The sequence below is a fragment of the Thamnophis elegans genome, chromosome 2 (assembly GCF_009769535.1).
Source record: "Thamnophis elegans isolate rThaEle1 chromosome 2, rThaEle1.pri, whole genome shotgun sequence".
NCBI lineage: Eukaryota > Metazoa > Chordata > Lepidosauria > Squamata > Colubridae > Thamnophis > Thamnophis elegans.
The window spans coordinates 52,275,747-52,294,953 of record NC_045542.1 but is presented as its reverse complement, the minus strand read 5'-3'; the positions used below and the strand labels follow the sequence as shown (position 1 = coordinate 52,294,953).

The following is a 19,207-nucleotide window of genomic DNA, read 5'->3' as shown; positions in this document are numbered from 1 at the left end:
ATTCTCTTTCCTGGGGAAATTTGTGGAATGTGAAATGGAGCTAGAATCTTATAGTCAGGTTGGCATTGAGATATGCTAACCGGGGAGTGAAGTCTCTTGTCTTTCAATAAGCATGTGTAAAAGGCATACCTTCCATTACATGCAACTTAAGAGTCTGTCTTCATCTCTGCTGCTCTGCAATTAGGCCATCCTTTGAATAGGATAATGGGCTGCTTGAGTGTCAAGAGCCCTACCTCTTGGTGCTGATTGGGATATTTAGACGGACTTCTAATCTGGCAGCATGGTTTAGGATTTCTCACCTAAGTGAATGGCAGGGGACAGATTTCTCTGTACTGCCTGAAAAGAAACAGGAAAAAAAAGAGATGTTGCACTTTGCGGTTCTCCTCCTGTTTTGTGTTAGTCCCAGAAGGAAATCTTAATCCTTCTGAACTGGATGTCTATTCAGAAGCATTTCAAGAACCATCTATAAGAGAAAATGGACAGAGTTGTGAAAGAGTCAAGCATCACACTATTTCTGGCAGATCTATTTCTTGCTTGTGTCTCTATTGAAAAGACATCAATGGCATTCCTGACATGCAGAAGGGAAAATGGAGTTGGGATGCCGATATATGGTGGGGAATTGTTTCTTGATGGTGAACACAATTTTAAGGGTTGGACTCATCCAGATACAGACATTTTCAATCAACTACATTTTCAATTAAGTACCCTTCTTAAGTACATGAACACTTGATCTGAAGTAATGGTAGTATTATTCTCTCTTTAGGGTTGCCATGCAAAGAAGTCTCTTTGAGGTACAATCTTTTTCCCCCCTTGAAAATAAATCCGACAGAGTTCTGTGCCTCTTATCCCGAAGCAAGTCAGCATAGACACAAAGGTTCATCCTCAACAGGGGGCAGCACCCACCTCATCTTGTCTGAGCTTGGAAGGGTTGGGCCTGGTTAAAATTTGAATTGGGAGACCTCCAGAGAAAATAACAGGACTGTGGGCTACATTGGGAAGTTTTAAAAAGAAGTTGTGGAAGAAGACAACAGGAAACCATTTGTTTATTTAACATAATTGTGTGGCTGCTCATCTTGAAGCACAACTTTGGCTCAAAGACAACCAAACCATGTACATACATATTGTTTCCAAGAAACCATATGGATGTATTCACAGACTCACCAAGAGTCACAATTGAAATTCAGCTCATATTTACCTTTTCTCCCTTTAATTTGCTACGATTAAAATAAAAGAAAGCACACATTTATCAGTACAGTATAAGATCCATTTGGAGCTGGTTCTGTTGAAGGACATTATTATTTATGCTTCCCCCCCTGTCTGTTCCTCAATCTCCCAGGTATATTACAAGCGAGCAGATATGGCCATTGGGTCCCTCACGATCAATGAGGAACGCTCACAAATTATTGATTTTTCTGTACCTTTTGTGGAGACGGGCATTAGTGTCATGGTAGCCAGAAGCAACGGGACTGTCTCGCCTTCTGCTTTTCTAGGTAAGAGCAAACAAACTTATGCTATAAACACTAAAAAAAAGTGACATTTGTAACAGAATATGGAATGCTTCTGCGTTAGTTGGTTATAGAAGGTCACTTTCACTGTCCTTTTCATCTCATTTTTTGACTATTGTAATTTCTTCTACATGGACTGCACTTAAAGACCTCTTGGAACCTACAGCTGGTTCAAAATGTGGCAGCTCATGTACTGATGGGCTCTCTCCCTGTTACCCATGTGTCTCCTCTGTGGCAGGAGTTTATTGATTATCAGTTGACTTCTGGGTGCAATTCAAAGATAAATATTTTATTTGCATTTGCATTTGCATCTATCTAGACCCCTTCCAGTCAGGCTTCAGACCCGGTTACAGCACGGAAACCGCTTTGGTCGCATTGATGGATGATCTTTGGAGAGCCAGAGATGAAGGACATCCCTCCATCCTGGTCCTCCTTGACCTCTCAGCGGCTTTCGATACCATCGACCATGGTATCCTTCTGCGACGACTGCGGGAGGTGGGAGTGGGGGGCACCGTGTTACGGTGGTTCTCCTCCTACCTCTCGGACAGGTCGCAGTCGGTGTTAGTGGGAGGGCAGAGATCGTCCCCAAGGCCCCTAAAATATGGGGTGCCGCAGGGTTCGGTCTTATCCCCCCTACTATTTAACATCTACATGAAACCGCTGGGAGAGATCATCCGTAGGCACGGGATCAGATACCATCAATATGCGGACGATACTCAATTGTATCTGTCCGCCCCGTGCCAAATCAATGAAGCGGTTGACGTGATGGACCGGGGGCTTGAAGCCGTCATGGACTGGATGAGGATTAACAAGCTTGTGCTCAACCCGGAAAAGACCGAGTGGCTGTTGTGTTTTCCTCCCAAAGATTTGGCCAATAATCCAACACTCAGGCTGGGGGGTCAAATTTTACACCCCTCAGAGAGGGTCCGCAACTTGGGAGTCCTCCTGGATCCACAGCTGTCATTCGACCATCATATAGCGGCTGTGACCAGGGGGGCATTCGCCCAGGTACGCCTGGTGCGCCAGTTGCGACCCTACCTGAACCGGGAGGCCCTCACAACAGTCACTCGGGCCCTTGTGACCTCTAGGCTGGAATACTGCAACGTGCTCTACATGGGGCTGCCCTTGAGGAGCATCCGGCGATTTCAGCTAGTACAGAACGCAGCCGCGCGAGTGATTGCGGGTGCACCCCGATTCACCCGCATTACACCTATCCTCCGCGAGTTGCGCTGGCTACCTGTCGATCTCCGGATGCGCTTCAAGGTGCTATTGATCACCCATAAAGCCCTACATGGCAGTGGATCTGGATACTTGAGAGACCGCCTTCTGCCAATTACCTCCCTACGACCTATAAGATCCCATAGATTAGGCCTCCTCCGCATTCCATCGGCCAGCCAGTGTCGGCTGGCAACCACAAGGAGGAGGGCCTTCTCAGCAGTAGCCCCGACCCTTTGGAACGAGCTCCCCGTGGAGATTCGTACCCTCTCCACCGTCCAGGCCTTCCGCACTGCCTTGAAGAACTGGCTCGCCCGTCAGGCCTGGGGATAAGGATTTCTACCCCGCCCGAATGTTGTATGCATGTTGCTCATTATTTTATTATGTGTTGTTGTCTCAATGTTGTATTTCCCCTTTCCCTGGTTTTCTGTGAGCCGCCCTGAGTCCCCTCAGGGAAAAGGGCGGCCTACAAATGCAAATAAAACCTCTAAAAAAACCTCTAAAATATTAGCTTTAAACCTTATAGTTTTGGATCTGAGTATCTTATGAGGCTGCTTATTCCAATTGTTTTCTGCCTATCCAGTGAGAATTAATAGAGGGGCACCCTGAGAATATCAGTGATACCTTGGTTTTCCCTTTCTCTAGAACAGTTCATCTAGGATGAGGTGGCTCAGTGGTTAGAATGCAGTACTGCAGGCCACTTCTGCTCACTGCTCTCAGCAGTTTGGCAATTCAATTCTCACTGGCTCAAGGTTAACTCAGCCTCCCATCCTTCCAAGGTTGGTAAAATGAAGAGCCAGACTGTTGGGGGAAATATGCTGACTCTGTAAACTGCTTAGAGAGGGCTCTAAAGCACTGTGGTGTCTAAATGCTAAGTGCTATAAAGTCCCATCCCTGTTGTATTTCAGAGACCTGGCTCTTTTGTAAAGCATTTGAGGATGCCATAGATAATTGAGTTGCTCCTAAGGATGAATGAGAATGCCAGTTCTTGGCTTTTATTTGACTGTTGTTTAATGTTAATTTTCAATCTCAAGTTTGTAATTTAATATTATTTTGTTGGGAAATTGTTAACTACTCAAAGTCTCAGGATAGGAGCTGCCTATAATCTCAAGCAAGTAAGAAAGTAAATATACATTGATATGTCCTCTGTCCCCTTTCCTATATTGAGCAAGCTCAGTCCCTATTGAATTGTTTTAAGTTTTTGTTAAATCACTTTTACACAGTTATTTCTAAGTATTTGGGGGGCATGCATAATTTGTGCTTTGATTGCTTAAGGAATACTGCTCATACCTGCAATAAAAAGGAAGGAAAAGATGTACTAATGTAAATTTATATGAGATGAAGAGTTTTGACTTGCAATATTAACATATGGGTAGATGTTTAATATTCCCTAGTTTAAATTTTCAGCATGAAAATAGCGATTTTGGGAATAGAAATATTTTCTAAAACACTGTTTTTGCATATGTCACACTTTGGGCATTAAAGTTTAAATAATACAACAATATTCTGTTTTTTGCCATCATATTGCTGTTATTACTTCTAAGCCACTTTTCATTACTTGCTTCTTAAAGTATTAATATAGATTATCTGGAGATTGGGGATTCACATAATGAATATCAAATGTTGCATACCTAATAAAATTTGGATATTTTAATTGTGGTCATTGGGAAAAAAACAAAGGTAAATTGGATATGAAGGCACTTTGAAATAATAGAAAATACTTGTAGTTCAGGTTTTAGATTTTGGCAGTGGTGTGCTTTCCAAGCTTGTTTCAATTTATTTTCTGAACTTTTTGTTACCAGACTAGGTAACATCACCAACAGGATTTTCTTGTCCCATTCTCCTCTGCTTATAAATAGCTTGCATATAAAGGCACTTCTTCTTGCATGTAACCAAGTATCATACAGCGAGGAGCATGACAGGCAATGCAGCATAGTTAAACATTGGATTATGTGAAGATACCAGTAAATGGCTTTAACTGAGAATGAGAAGGACAGTGTCAATGAAATGAACACAGTGTCAGATATTTTTTTTAAAAAGTGTTTTGTAATGTTGCTAATAATAATTACACCCAAAAATATAGTCTGTCTGAAGCCTGCCACACAGAAGATGTTCTGAACACTCTTGAAATGCATGACATCCAATCCTTTGCATTAGAGAATTGGGCAAGAGTCACAAATTAATATTTGAGCTGATGATTGCAAATATGGAAAAATCAGTTAATAGAACAAGACCATACTGGTGAAAGGCAGAGCCAAAATGATGCCCTGCCTCACAAGGTATTTGCTGCCATTTTCTTGTCCAGTTTGGTTGATAAGAAACCTATAATGTCCATAATTCCATTATCATTGTCACAAAGTTCCTTCTCCTAGAACATAGCTTGAATGCCCATCAACTCTTCTGGTGAGTTGTGAAGGAATGTTTGGAAACAAGGTGATCTCTACTGTTTACTTTAGTTGGCGGGTATTCAACAAATGCCTTGAACAATCTCTAGGCATGCGTGGATCTGGATGAGGAATTAGTTATTGGCTCAGCATATCTGCACTGGCAGGTGCTATAAAAGGGTGGTTTTCGTTTTGGTTTTTGGTCATTTTAATTTTCATTATTGCTGAAAACAATGGCTTCCTGGAACAGAAAGGGATAAACAAGCTTACTGGCATCCTGAGAAACATCATCGTTTGTGGTATATTGGGCAGCGTTGGTATTTGGAAGAAAAAGTGTAGAGAATACTGGCATTGGTGTAGCCATTCCCTCTCCAGTTCCAGAAACAGAAGAATAGACAACTAAGCTATCCAATGACCATTACTGTCACTGTTGCAAATAGGTTAGCTAAGCAGACTTTCTGTCTCTCAATATTTTCTGGAATATCTCTGGGTGTCGTATTCTTACTCCTTGAAAAACACCTTGTTGCACTCTGCCAAGGGGGAGGTTAAATACGTGTCTGCATCTGTTCATATCCTCCTTCTTCATTGTGTCACAATTTAGGCCTTTGCTGTGATCTTCTTTTTATCTGAATATTTCTTCCCCTCATCAGAGACTCCAGGTCCAACTGTGCCAAACAAAACTGCCCTCAATTTCAGGTAATTAACTGGCATTTCTAACCGGGACTATTGGCCTTGGACTGAACAGCACTGAAGATGGCTTCCCCAGCCTGTGGTCAGCTGCTCTCTATTTAGCTGTCTAAATAGCATCTCTCTTGTCAGACTTTCTGACTCCTAGTCACCAGAACAATAGCAATAGCAATAGCAGTTAGACTTATATACCGCTTCATAGGGCTTTCAGCCCTCTCTAAGCGGAGTCAGCATATCGCCCCCACAGTCTGGGTCCTCATTTCAGCCACCTCGGAAGGATGGAAGGCTGAGTCAACCTTGAGCTGGTGAGATTAGAACCGCTGAACTGCAGATAACAGTCAGCTGAAGTGGCCTGCAGTACTGCACCCTAACCACTGCGCCACTTCGGCTCTTTCAGTCACCGCTGGAATCAGCAGGTTTTTGTTTCTGGAACAGGAATCAATGAGATGGTCTGGAACAAAAATGGACTGATGACATCAAGTCTTTGGTTGCTGTCATCTCTCTCTGAAGTCTTGCCATTGCTACAAGAAAAAGTGTGTGTGTGTGTGTGTGTGTGTGTGTGTGTAGGGGAGGCAGGAAAGGGAAAGGACAAGATATAGATCTTTCTCTGCCAAGGTGTTTGGTGTCTTCTTTGTTTCTAAAAGTATATCTTCACTTCTTCACCTTATGGTTATTCTCTTCCTTGCTGATTCTTTCCCTCCCATTTTTGGATTCTTCCATCTAAAACAGAACCATGACTAATCCATTCTTCTTCAGGAGACAATTAAAGACTGATACAGAGGGGTTGGCCTCTCTTGGATAGCTAAATTAAAAATAATAATAATAAAAGTTGAGGTTCGCCTTCCAGCCAGAAGAGGTGGGGTTAATATTATCCTGTTGGTTTTCTCTTCGAGTGCTTGAAAATGAGCACACTTTTTTTGTAGAAGGATTATGTTAAGTAGTAAGAATTCTTGAATTCTTTCAAGGTGGAACCAGGGCCACCTTCCATGTCTTCGATCAAATTTCTATATATGAGGACCTAGGTTAGCCTGTATTCTAGTTGGCCTTGTTTATAGTATAACTAAGTGGTTATTGAGTTTCTTAAAAAGGATTCTACTTTAGGCACTGAAGGCTGTTTTCATAATTGTTGAAGTATGCATGAAACTGAAGGAGGTTAGGTGTTAAGCCAACTTATTTTGTGCATCTGGCTTCACAGGCCTAATCTCTCTCATCATCTGTTATTTTTCTGGCGCCTTGATATGTAAATTTTAGCAAGGTACATATTTTACGTTTCCTGCCTTCATCCTAATTTGCAAAAAGATTTTACAAAGCTAAGATTCAGTCATTTTCATCAGTGATTTTATGAATTATTTAATGCTTCTTGGAGAAAAGATAAAAATTTATTGCTCTGATTATTCATTCTGACTGATCATTGCTCCACTGTATTTGTGTGGCTGAGCTCATATCAGTTCTCATATATATATAGCTGATGAGAGCTAAATAGCTTGAAATAGATCTATACTAGTCTCCCTTTATTTATTTATCAGCACAAATAAAAAAACACAAATATAACAAAGGCAACAGTAAAAATATTGGGTTTCTGTCGTGATGGACTCTTGTGACGAGCCGAAGGACAGATGATGGAAGCAGTTAGCTTCCTCCCATAATTGGGGCTTACCAGGGGTTGTAAAAAATCTAATAGATACCTTTCACCCTGGCTTCGCTGATAAACGGATAAGAGCCTGTAGCCTAATGGCTAAGATCTCTGCCTAGTATGCCTAGTGTGCAATATAGCCCAGGTTCAAATCCCAATAAGGGTAGGCTAGCTGATGAGAGCTAAATAGCTTGAAATAGATCTATACTAGTCTCCCTTTATTTATTTATCAGCACAAATAAACACACACACACACACACACACACACACACACACACATATATATAATCAGTCACCTTCTGGATTCTTCAGAGTAGTTTGGAAAAGGCATGAAAACTAGGGCAAGTTTTAAACTAGGATGTCATATCAACTAGATGGGAGAAAGTTCATTTGACAGAAAAAAGTAAAAGCAAGATTTGTTTTTCTCATGCTTGTTAGCGTTCCCTCTGGCAAGATCTTTGTTTAGTGTTGATCATCCAATGCTACTTAATAGCCTCAATTTACAGTATTGTATATCAATATATTTTTGTTTCAGTGTTTCTTTTGTTTTGGGTTCATTCCCCCCCCGCTCTCTCTCTGAAATAATGTACTTGTTATACGTTAACTAGAACATATGAAAGTGTCAGTGACTTTTATCAGATAAATGTAAAGAAGGAATCCTTTTCTTTTTCAGAGACTGATGGTTAATAGTCCAGAATGGCTCGATTTATGGAAGCTCTTTGTTTTGACCACTTCCTGATATAACATCTCATTGGAAAGTTGTGAATAGGAGAGTTGTTAGAGATTTCAAAAGGCACAGCACTTTCCTTATAGAAGGTCTGGGTAACAGATGGAATATAGCTGTGTCATGGTTAAGATGCTGGGCTCTTGACTGGAAGGTTGGTAGTTTGAGACCCTAGTACCACAGGATGGGGTGAACTCCTGTTCTTGTCCAGCTGTTGACAATCTAGAAGAGTGATGGCAAAACTTTTCAGCACCAAGTGCCAAAAAGGGAGCGCTCCCGTGCGTGTGACGATCAGCTGGGCGGTGTGCATGCCCACTCTGGAAAACAGAAGACCAGCTCTTCCAGTTTTCGGCACTGCCGCATGTACGAAGGCAAGCTGATCATTGTGTGTATGATACCGGAATAAGAATGGGCGATGCCATCTGTGCCTGGTGACATGTGTGCCACTTCGGGACGCATGCCATAGGTTCACCATGATGGCCCTAGAAATTTGAAAGTATACGAATGCAAGTAGATAAATAAGTACCATTTTGGTGAGAAATTAACAGCATTCCATGCACCTTGGCATGTAGTCATGCCCATGGAAACATCAGCAACTCCATTGACTGGGAAACGGAGATGGGTACCACCCTCTAGAGTTGGAAACGACTCGATGGGGAAACCTTTAGCTTTAGTTGTGTCAAGAAACAATTATTGTTAACATTAACTAGCCACAGTTAACATTCACCATGATTTAGCAATACAGTGAATGAAATGCTGTGTTTTATTTACCTCAAAGCCCCCTTCTGTGGTTTATCCCCAGGGCCTATGACTCTGACCTCATCCGACAGTTTCCTGATCAACGTTCCAGCTTCTGAACTGGACAGGCTCTCTGGTTTATTGGGTGTTGCAGAAACAAGGACTTCCTATGGAGTCCTTGGTGCTCTTTGAGCTTGGTTGTTTGCTTGCAGATGTTTCATCTCCTGGGTAGGTAGCATTGGCAGTGCATAGGAGCATCATCAGTGCACAGGAGAATATGTGCAAGCCAACAACCAAGCTCAGAAAGCAGCAAGGACCACACAGCTCCCCCCTGAGCCACAGATATCCTCTCTTATCGGAAGAGAATATCCACAATGTCAGAAGTAGCTGCAACATTGGCAAAGTCAAAAAGACGCAGGCAAAAATGGTCAGAGGGAATTTAATCTTCAGCAGAGATTGATTAGTGAGAGAGGCAAGCTGTGAATTCACCAAGATCTTAGAGTTCTGCGCACGTGCACCATGTGCATATAAATAAGTGACATAAAATGCCATTTCACAATTATGTCAGTCACTTCGGAAATGTTTAGACCTATTTTAGGAATATCTCAGAGAGTGGAAGAAAAGAACGGTAATATGATTCTACTGAATGGAAAGCCACAGAAAACAGCTTCCTTCCTTCCCAGAGCTCTTAAGACACGTAATAAAATCAAATCTCCTTCAAATCAGATTTGGCTGCATCCATATAGGTGTTCCCTATTGCTGCCTTCTGGGATGTTTTTTCAACTGTCTGGTCCCATGTACAGCCTGAGTTTTTCTGATAATCTTTCTTCTCGACTTGATTCTTCTTAATGTCTCAAGGTCAGTTGGGCTGCATTGGACAAAGACTTCTGTCAGCCTTTGCTGCTGCTTCGGCTGCCATTGTAACGGGGAGGGGGGGCATGGTATTTGGGAGGGGAATCATGATGTGCTGGAGGAACATTCTAGACGCTGACCTGACCATCTTATTGCGCATGTGGAGGAAGGGAGTTTCCCGCCAAGGTTAACTGTCCGGCATTCCATCCTGATGATGTGTTTTGAAGTTATCTCCCACCTGACAGTGGGGTGCATTATAATTGGACTATGGACTGGGGTGTCAAGGGGAGGGGATTGAATTATACATGATATTCTTTGCTTTCACACCTAATTAACCAGATTCAGCTTAGCCTTGCTACTGTTCGTTTATAATTAGTAAAAGTACACTTGATTTCAAATAAATGGAGTTGAGTGGTTTCTTTCCTGATTATTAAATGAAGTCGCATCTGACAATAAGCTGAATCTCAATCACACCCATCCCGGAGCGAACAACTTCCGAGGGGGGTGCCCTCAAAAGAAGAAAAGAAAATGTCTTTGTATGAAATCGACCAGGAGGAAGAAGTGGGGGCAGTGGCGGGACCATCTCTAACAGAAAGACTGGCCGAACTGAGAGTGGAAGAACCTGCCGTCCGTCCCAGATGGACTTGGGATGTGGGACAGAAAGAGGAACCTGAGGAATTACAAGCTGGAGTCACGAGAAGGAGACCAAAGAAAAAACCAGCGGCTGACTGGAGTGGCACTGGTGAAGAAGACTACAAAATCTCCCACGCCATGAGGTTCCTCGAAGAGGCATGGAGTGAACGTCGAATTCGAGAGAGAGCTGTGGAAAGGGAGCCAACAGAGGAGCTGGAGAAAAGGTACTCAATGCATGACTTAAGAGAAACTAGAGGGGCCGAAGGGGGAAGTGCACAAGAAAACCCAGAACCAGCCTCCCCCCCTGCGGCTAGAGACATTCCAAGAGCAGGGGGGGCAGGTGACACCGGATGGCTAAGGTCCCACCCTTAAGCGTAAAATATGATGGAGACCCCAGAGGCCTCGGTTGTTTATTATTCAGGTCTGGAATTATATGGAAATATATGGACCTGATTTAGAGACAGATGAAACTAAAGTGAGAATGGTGTTAATGGCTTTGGAGAAGAAAGCGGCCGACTGGATGGTTGGGCTACATAAATGCAATTCCCCTCTCCTGAGGAATTTTGATGAATTTATGGCAGCCATGAGAAGAAGGTTCGACGACCCTTTGACTGAGCATCGCGCTAGGCTGAAATTTATGGCCCTTAAACAGGGAAAGAAAACTGTGCCTGACTATGTGCAAGAATTTCAGGAATTGTCAGCTTATATGGGGGGGGGGGGTCAGAAGAGGCCTTGCTGGATCAATTTGCTGACAGCTTGGATAAAGATGTTTACCAGCAATGCATAAACAGACTAATTTCCCATCGTTTAGAAACTTGGTGTGAAAACGCAGCAGACGTGGAATTGGATTTAGCCAGATTGCATTGCATGAGGGAGAAGTTGAGAAATCCCCCCAGCACCTCCTAACCCCCCCCCAAGGAGTGAAGGCAGGGGAAATTTTGCGGGCAAAGCCAAGCCTTTCGCTTGTTTCCGCTGTGGGAAGGAGGAGCATCGTGCTATGAATTGCCGTGTCAAACTGACTCAACCTGCTCCACCCCCCCCGGAGGGAGGGGAAACCGGAGAAGACTCCAAGCAAGAGGAGAGAGGCTGCTTTCGCTGCTGAGAATGTTTCTCGACGCTTCGAGCCAGAGGAGGAGGGAGATGGAAGTCCCAGCTCGTCTGACGAATCTGATGATGAGAATTCTCAGCGCTGGGTAAGTTCCCGATCTGGTCCTATGCTTATCCCAATTGAGCTTAGAGTGCCCACTTCTGGCGCAAGAGAGAAACTTTTAGCTCTATTAGACTCTGGGTGTTCCCGTTGCATGGTAAGCCCTGAGATGGTGGAGAAATTGGGCTTAAAATTAAAGACTTTAAAAGTTCCTATTGCTTTTTGCCAAATTGATGGTTCTATTGCGGGAGGCGGTCCTGCTCATTTTTCCACTGAACCCATCAAGATGCGGAGGGTACCCACCAGGAATTAATAACTTTTATTGTGGCCCCTGGGATGGACCGACCCCTTATCTTGGGACTCCCCTGGCTCCGTAGATGGAACCCACGCATTAAATGGAGAGAGGGTTGGTTACGGATACAAACAACCATACCCCCTGAGGGGAAAGGTGAAACCCCAGCCTCTAATACTACTACCCCCACACTGGCAGCCAGGGGGCAGGAGAGAATTGAGGGGGAGGAAAAAATTCCAAAGGATGTTTTTAGTGAGAAATCTTCTGATAAGTTACCTCCTCACAGACCCACAGATTGCACCATTGATATTTTACCTGGAGTAAAGCTTCCAACGCCCCAAATATATTCAATGTCCCCTAAAGAGATGGAAGAAGTGAGGAAATTCATTGATAAAAACTTGGAAAGGGGTTTCATTGAACCGGCAAGACGCAAGGTAGCAGTGCCAGTATTGTTCAGGGAAAAGAAAGATGGCTCCCTGAGATTGTGTGTGAACTTCAAAAACCTGAACTGCATCTCAGCTCAGAACCTGTACCCATTGCCACTGATGAAGGACATGCTGGCACAACTGGGGAAGGGCCATATTTTCACTAAGTTGGACTTAAGAGATGCGTACTATAGAACAGTACTAATTATAAACGAACAGTAGCAAGGCTAAGCTGAATCTGGTTAATTAGACACGAAAGCAAAGAATATCATGTATAATTCAATCCCCTCCCCTTGGCACCCCAGTCCATAGTCCAATTATAATGCACCCAACTGTCAGGTGGGAGATAACTTCAAAACACATCACCAGGATGGAATGCCGGACAGTTAACCTTGGCGAAAAACTCCCTTCCTCCACATGCGCAGTAAGATGGTCAGGTCAGCATCTAGAATCTTCCTCCAGCATATCATGATTCCCCTCCCAAATACCATGCCCCCCTTCCCCGTTACAATGGCAGCCGAAGCAGCAGCAAAGCAGAGGCTGACATCTTCCTTAAGAAGTAACAGCATTCGCCTTCGAAGTGAAAACTCAGTTACAGCAGCCAGCAACTGATAAGTTATAAACTGCAACAGAACATTGCTGTGTAGATCTTTATCCTTTTGAGATATGTGTGTGTGTGTGTGTGTGTGTTTGTGTGTTATGCTTTTGTATGTGAGAGGCAAAGGACAAAAGAGATTCAAGAAAAATCCAAAAGAACAACCTTGGGTTGTCACATGCTACAAAAACAATAAGTTATGTCTGTCCCAAAGGGAACCATTAAGTATGGGAACATGAGAAAGAAAGAGTAGCATCATGGCCTTTCTCTCAAAATTTGCACCAAGTTGTGGATTTGCTGCTTGGCAGGAGTGCAGATTGCCTTTGTTTGCTTTTTTTTAAAAAAAGAAATAAGCGAATAATACAGAAAAATAAACTGCTAGCCTCTCTAAGTGAAACAGAATTATTTCAAAAACTTCTGATGTTTTGAGGAAATGGAAAATATGAAACTGTACTGAAACAGAGCTTGGCTTCTCTAGCATTGCTATCTTATTTTTAGAAAACTATCTAGTGAGCTTGCAATCAGAGTCAAAGCAATGGTGATGATTTCCTGCCTTATCTTTCATTGCCCTGTTCTGTTTTTTTCTTCTTTCTTTCTTTCTTTCTTTCTTTCTTTCTTTCTTCCTTCCTTCCTTCCTTCCTTCCTTCCTCCCTTCCTTCTTTTTCTTTCTTTCTTTCTTTCTCTCATTCTCTCTCTTTCTCCTTCCTTCCTCCTTTCATTCCTTTCTTCTCTCTCTCTCTCCCTCCTTTCTCTCTCTCTTTCCACTCACCCATTCACTCATTGCCTTTCTTTCAGGAATTCAGAAAGGCTGGCAGCACTCCTTCCCCCTGTTCCTTATCTCTGCAACAGCAACCCTTTGAGGTAGACTGTGCTGAGAAAGAATAACTATCAGATGACCAAAAGACTATGTGTGATGAATGGGCAGCTCCTCATGATTGTATCTCACCTTTCATCAGCTGTAGCTTAAAACATATCACACTCAAGTACAAGTTAGCATCTCATTGTGTTCCTGGACAAGTGAATTTCATCTCACAATGCTATCATTTTCCTGAAAGAATTGAAATGCTATCCTTAAAATGTACAGCCGTGTTTGCCTTTTGAACTGACAAGTGATTCATTGGCCTAGAATGTCAAAAGAAGGTTGCTTGACAATTGAGTGGACTCTATTATTCTCCACAATGAATCTTCACATAATGACAGTATTTCTTGACAATGTGTTATCAGCTAATTCCTAGATGAGTAGAGATTTCATCAAACCAATTCCCACTCAAATACAAGTTCAATGAACACCAGCAACTGGTATTTCTAGGAAGAAAATTGTAGGCTCCCTGGGGAATATTTTTGTTTAGAACATATACCGTATATACTCAAGTATAAGCCGAGTTTTTCAGCCCACTTTTTGGGCTGAAAAAAGCCGCCTCGGCTTATACTCGAGTCAGTGAAAAATTTGCCTGAAATGGAGGAGAAAAAGGGGCGGGGCCATGCCGCTGGGTGATGCTCGTGAATGGCCCGGCGCCCCTGTGAGTTTCCCCTCCCTCTGTGTCAGTTTGCCGCGCAGCGCACACCGCACCATCCCCCCTCCTCACGTTCTAATGTAATGCAGGGCTGTCTTACGATTCCCCTTCCTCCCCCTCCTGCCGCTCTGCAACGATGTCCCACCTCCTCCTTGTTATGGCAAGCAGCCACATAGCGATGTCCCACCTCCTCTGGTACAGTGATCCAATGATAGGAATCACTGTGCCGTGTGTCATAGGAGGCGGGACATCGCTCCCGCGGCTGCACAGGACATCATCATCACAGCGGGACATCAGCATCATGAGGTGAGTGAAGTATTTCATTGAATACACTGGTATTGTGTGATAATAATTTGTTATCCAGAGCAAATTTTTACAATGGCTTTGAAAAACATTAATGGTATCTATTTTTATTTTTGAAATTTACCGGTAGCTGCTGCATTTCCCACCCTAGGCTTATACTCGAGTCAATAACTTTTCCAGTTTTTTTTGTGGTAAAATTAGGTGCCTCGGCTTATATTTGGGTCGGCCTATACTCGAGTATATACGGTAATTTCAATGGGATTAATAGGTAGCATGTCACCTACTGAATGAATAATTAGGGATGCTTGGGGCATTTGCTTTTTGTAAAAGAGAGATCGTACAAATGGGCTTGATTTGCATGTTCCAGATTAAGGTACGCTATGCCTTCACAGGTTTTTAATCATTCCAAATTTTGTGATGCCCTATTTTGTGCAAAAGAAATGTAACATGTTTTCAAAAAGTCAGTAGCATTCAAAATAATACTTTTACTACTGATAATAGAGGAAGAGCAGGGGGCCCCTTGGATGAGCATCAGCTGCCTAGGGAACATCCCTGAGCCAGGTGCAGAAGATTTTTCTCTTACCAGTGGAAAGATTTTTTTTTGGTCCGTCTTAAACAGGATTAAATATTGCAATTCATTTACCAAGGGTGTTGCTGCTATACAAGGTACCCTTGTGCAGAATTCCATTAGTGTCCCAGCAAGTTTTTAAATATTCCAGCTGTGTGACTGTGCACTTACTTGCGGTTAAAAACATATTTTAATATTCCAGTTAATATGCCCACTTGTCCCCTGTTAAATCTTTTCCATACCTCGCCTCCCCCTCATGTGGCAACTTTGTGAAGCGCCAGGTTGTGGGACAGCCTTTGGGACAGTGTCTTTCTGTGTGTAGCAGAGCGTGTCCCCAGTTAAACGCAACTAAGAGTATTTAAATGTATGCCATTGAATAGATATACTATTAGAGAGCAATCTGTGTCCATTTAATTTTTCCTTCCCTCGGGTCCTTTCTGAGAGACCTAAACTCAACAGAAATGGAGGACTCCTTCTTGTTATTATGAAACCTCCTTCCTTCCCTTTCATCTGCCTCTCAGTATGCTAATGAAATGCATCTGATGCCATCAGATAAAGTTTATGTCCTTTATGACAGGAAAGGACAAGCTGACAAATGGCCCTCAGTGACGGTATTTGGGGAGACTGAATTAATCCCATTATTCAGTCTGCCTTTAATGCCGGAGCTCTCGGTGTCTCTCTATTGCTGCCAACATCTGAAAACGGCCTGGTCTCTCTCCCTCTCTCCCCCCCTCTCTCTGTTTTTCCTCATCCCATATGCTTTTGTAATTCTGTGATTGTTTCCCTATATTGATCATGCCCATGTGGGTGTTCTGACATTAATGATGCAGTCTCTCACAACTGTCTACTCATCACAAACACAAGATGGGAGTCCCAGCCTGTATGGCCCTGATGGGCAGAGTTGGCTTTCTCTCTGCCCCTTGAAAGCTGCAAGGCTAATCATCATCGCTTTACCTCTGCCCCATCCATCTCCTCTGGCTCCTCTTCAATCCTTACCTGTTAGGTAACACATCCGGAACCTCGGTCATTGCCCAGAGAAGTGGAAAGAGTCTGAAAACAGCCATGGATTGCACCCCTATCTGCAGTAATCTAGTAAACCCTGAGGTGCCTTTAAGCAAGATGGGCAGCGTATAAGCTTAATTATAAGAAAAATAAATTTGTGAAATCATTGATCTGCTGCGATATTGATAATCCCATCAAAGAAATATAGGTTCAATATAAATCAAACAAACTCTTCCATGAGAAAAAAAACAAGTCTGAGTGACTGGACGAGCTGTTTTGAAGTATTGTTTTATTCATGTTTACCAGTGGGAATATTGATCCCATAGAAAATACTGCTCTCATGAAATCAATATTCCCATGTTCAACCTCCACACATACATACATAAACACACAGACAGACAGACACCCAAACAAAAAAGAAAAAAAATAGGCTGCAGAAATGAGAAGACTGGACTGTCACAGCCCCAATTAAATGTCTATGAAGACCCATGGCCCATTGATTGGACAGGAGGCGTCATCTTACAATGATGACTAAAGCCAAGTAAATTTCTGACTATATCATTCGAAGCTTCCTTGAGAGGTGAATTTTATATTAGGGAGCTTTGAATTGGGATAAGAGGAAAACATCCACTTTCATAATGGAACTTTTTATGCCAGTCTCAGATTTCCACATCTGTGGCTAGCAATGAAATAGATATATTTTCTATGAATGGTTATTAGGGTCTCTTCTTACCTCAATGAACAGTATATCAGGGTGAACTGTTACTACTTAGCCGTATTAAAGTAACATATGCTATATGTTTATTATTTATATATATTTATTATTAAATTTATATTTTATACAAGGGACATGGTGGCTCAGTGGCTAAGACGTTGAGTCTCGCGATCAGAAAGGTTGGCAATTCAGTGGTTCGAATCCCTAGTGCCGCTTAATGGAGTGAGCTCCCGTTACTTGTCCCAGCTTCTGCCAACCTAGCAGTTCAAAACCATGTATAAACATGCAAGTAGAAAAATAGGGACTACCTTTGGTGGGAAGGTAACAGCATTCCATGCGCCTTCGGCGTATAGTCATGCCGGCCACATGACTACGGAGATGTCTTCAGACAGCGCTGACTCTTTGGCTTTGAACCAGAGATGAGCACCACTCCCTAGAGTCGGGAACGACTAGCATATATGTGCAAGGGGAACCTTTACCTTTACTTTTTTATGCTGTATGTGCTATGTGTTGCATTGTTACATATGTTATATGTTGTGCTATATGTTTTATCCTACACATCCTCTATCACTTGGAGGTTATAATTAAGGAGGATTTGATTTCATTGCTACTGTGTGATAGTCTAGCTTGTGGCTGTTTGAGGAGAACATTCTGGTCTGTTGGTTGCACTCCCATCATCCCCAACCAGCAGGGCCGCATTTTTTTCTATACTATCCTTTTGTACACATCTCTAAAGCAATATTTATTTTCCCCTTTATCTTTGGGTTCTTTGCAGGAGAATACCAAAATGACAATACCAAAGAGCCTCTTTCATTTCTGTCCTTTTTTAATTTGACTTTGATTTTTCTAAATGCTTATGAAAATGTTTCACCCTTAGTTCCTTGACTGCTAAATGCTAGTGACAGTATTGTGCCATAGGCCTCTCTTCCCTCATTCCTTGCATACATTTTCCGTGATTTTCTGCAGAGTAACCTTTTAGTGAGTGAATGTTTCTCCTATTGTTCTCAATTTAGGTTTTATTTTTTTTAGAAAATGCTATATATAGCGGGAGTGTAGCAAAGATCTCTCCTCAGCGGGTGCATAAAATCATTCCAGATATGAGTTTGATATATGTGTGATTTGTTCAGATTGCAGCTAATGTAAGTACTCCCCTCCCTGTGTCACTTTCTTTTACTTGAGTCTCTTGTAGTCTGGATCCCCTGCCTTGAGTTTCAACTGAAAAGGGGTCAGGTTAGATTCAGTGTTAGCTTCCTCTGGGATTTAACTTCCACTGGTGTCTTCAGGGGCATGCCTCTTCTGACTTTGAGATGAGCGATTTATCTAGACTACCACATCTCAACAATGAATCAATGTGCAACATGTGACTGCAGAAGAGAGAAAAAAAGCATGCAAATGTTTATTTTTGAAATGGGAGCCTTCTGTGAAATCAGGACCTGCATATCAAGCATCATACTGACATCCTTCTGATTGTGAGTGACAGCTTCCTGACAGCATAGGGAGAAGAGAAAAGAAAGTTGGGGGAAGCAAGAGAAGCTGGGAATTCTACAGACATTTTCTAGACTCTCTTGGGTCATTAGGAGAGCAAGTATCACAGCAAACTATGGCAGCTGTACTTGCAAGTGAATGAAATTACATCTACCAGAGTCTTCTAGCTCAGTCTATCCCAAAATTATACCCTAGATTCATTGGATTCCACGTGTGCCTAGTTGGATGGGGAATGTTTGGAATTGACTCCCAACCCATTGAGTAAAGAATTCTCCCTCTCTATAAATTGCACGACTCCTTGTGTGTGCTAGAGCTACTTGGGAATTTAGGGGAAAGTTTGTTCCCTCCTGTTTACATCAGTCCATTCTCAATAATAAGTATATAAGTATATATTGCTTCTGCCAACATACATACTTTCAGTTTTCTCCTGGAGAAGCAACAAGTCATGAATTAAAAAGGCACTTCTCTGTTCTAGTACTATATGCAAGTCCTGCTTACTGTTGGACTCTCATATCAAATTAAAATTCTTTATATTCATTCCATCCACCCATCCATCTACTGATCTGTGCATCCATCCGTCCATCTGTCCATCCGTCCATCCATCCATCCATCCATCCATCCATCCATCCATCCATCCATCCATCCATCTATCTATCTACTGTATGTATGTATGTATGTATGTATGTATCTATCTATCTATCTATCTATCTATCTATCTATCTATCTATCTATCTATCTATCTATATCAATCATCTATCTATATCAATCATCTATCTATCATCTGTCTGTC

At 42.4% G+C, this 19,207-nt stretch overlaps 1 protein-coding gene across 1 annotated transcript in view; it reads left to right on the top strand.

Annotated features, from left to right (window-relative positions):
* Window positions 1-19,207, top strand: part of GRIN2C (glutamate ionotropic receptor NMDA type subunit 2C) — a 75,626-nt gene that overhangs the window by 33,525 nt on the left and 22,894 nt on the right. Inside the window, exon 6 of the mRNA XM_032239009.1 lies at window positions 1,337-1,490. Coding sequence (XP_032094900.1) covers window positions 1,337-1,490 — 154 coding nt within the window. The remainder of the gene's footprint in view (window positions 1-1,336; window positions 1,491-19,207) is intronic.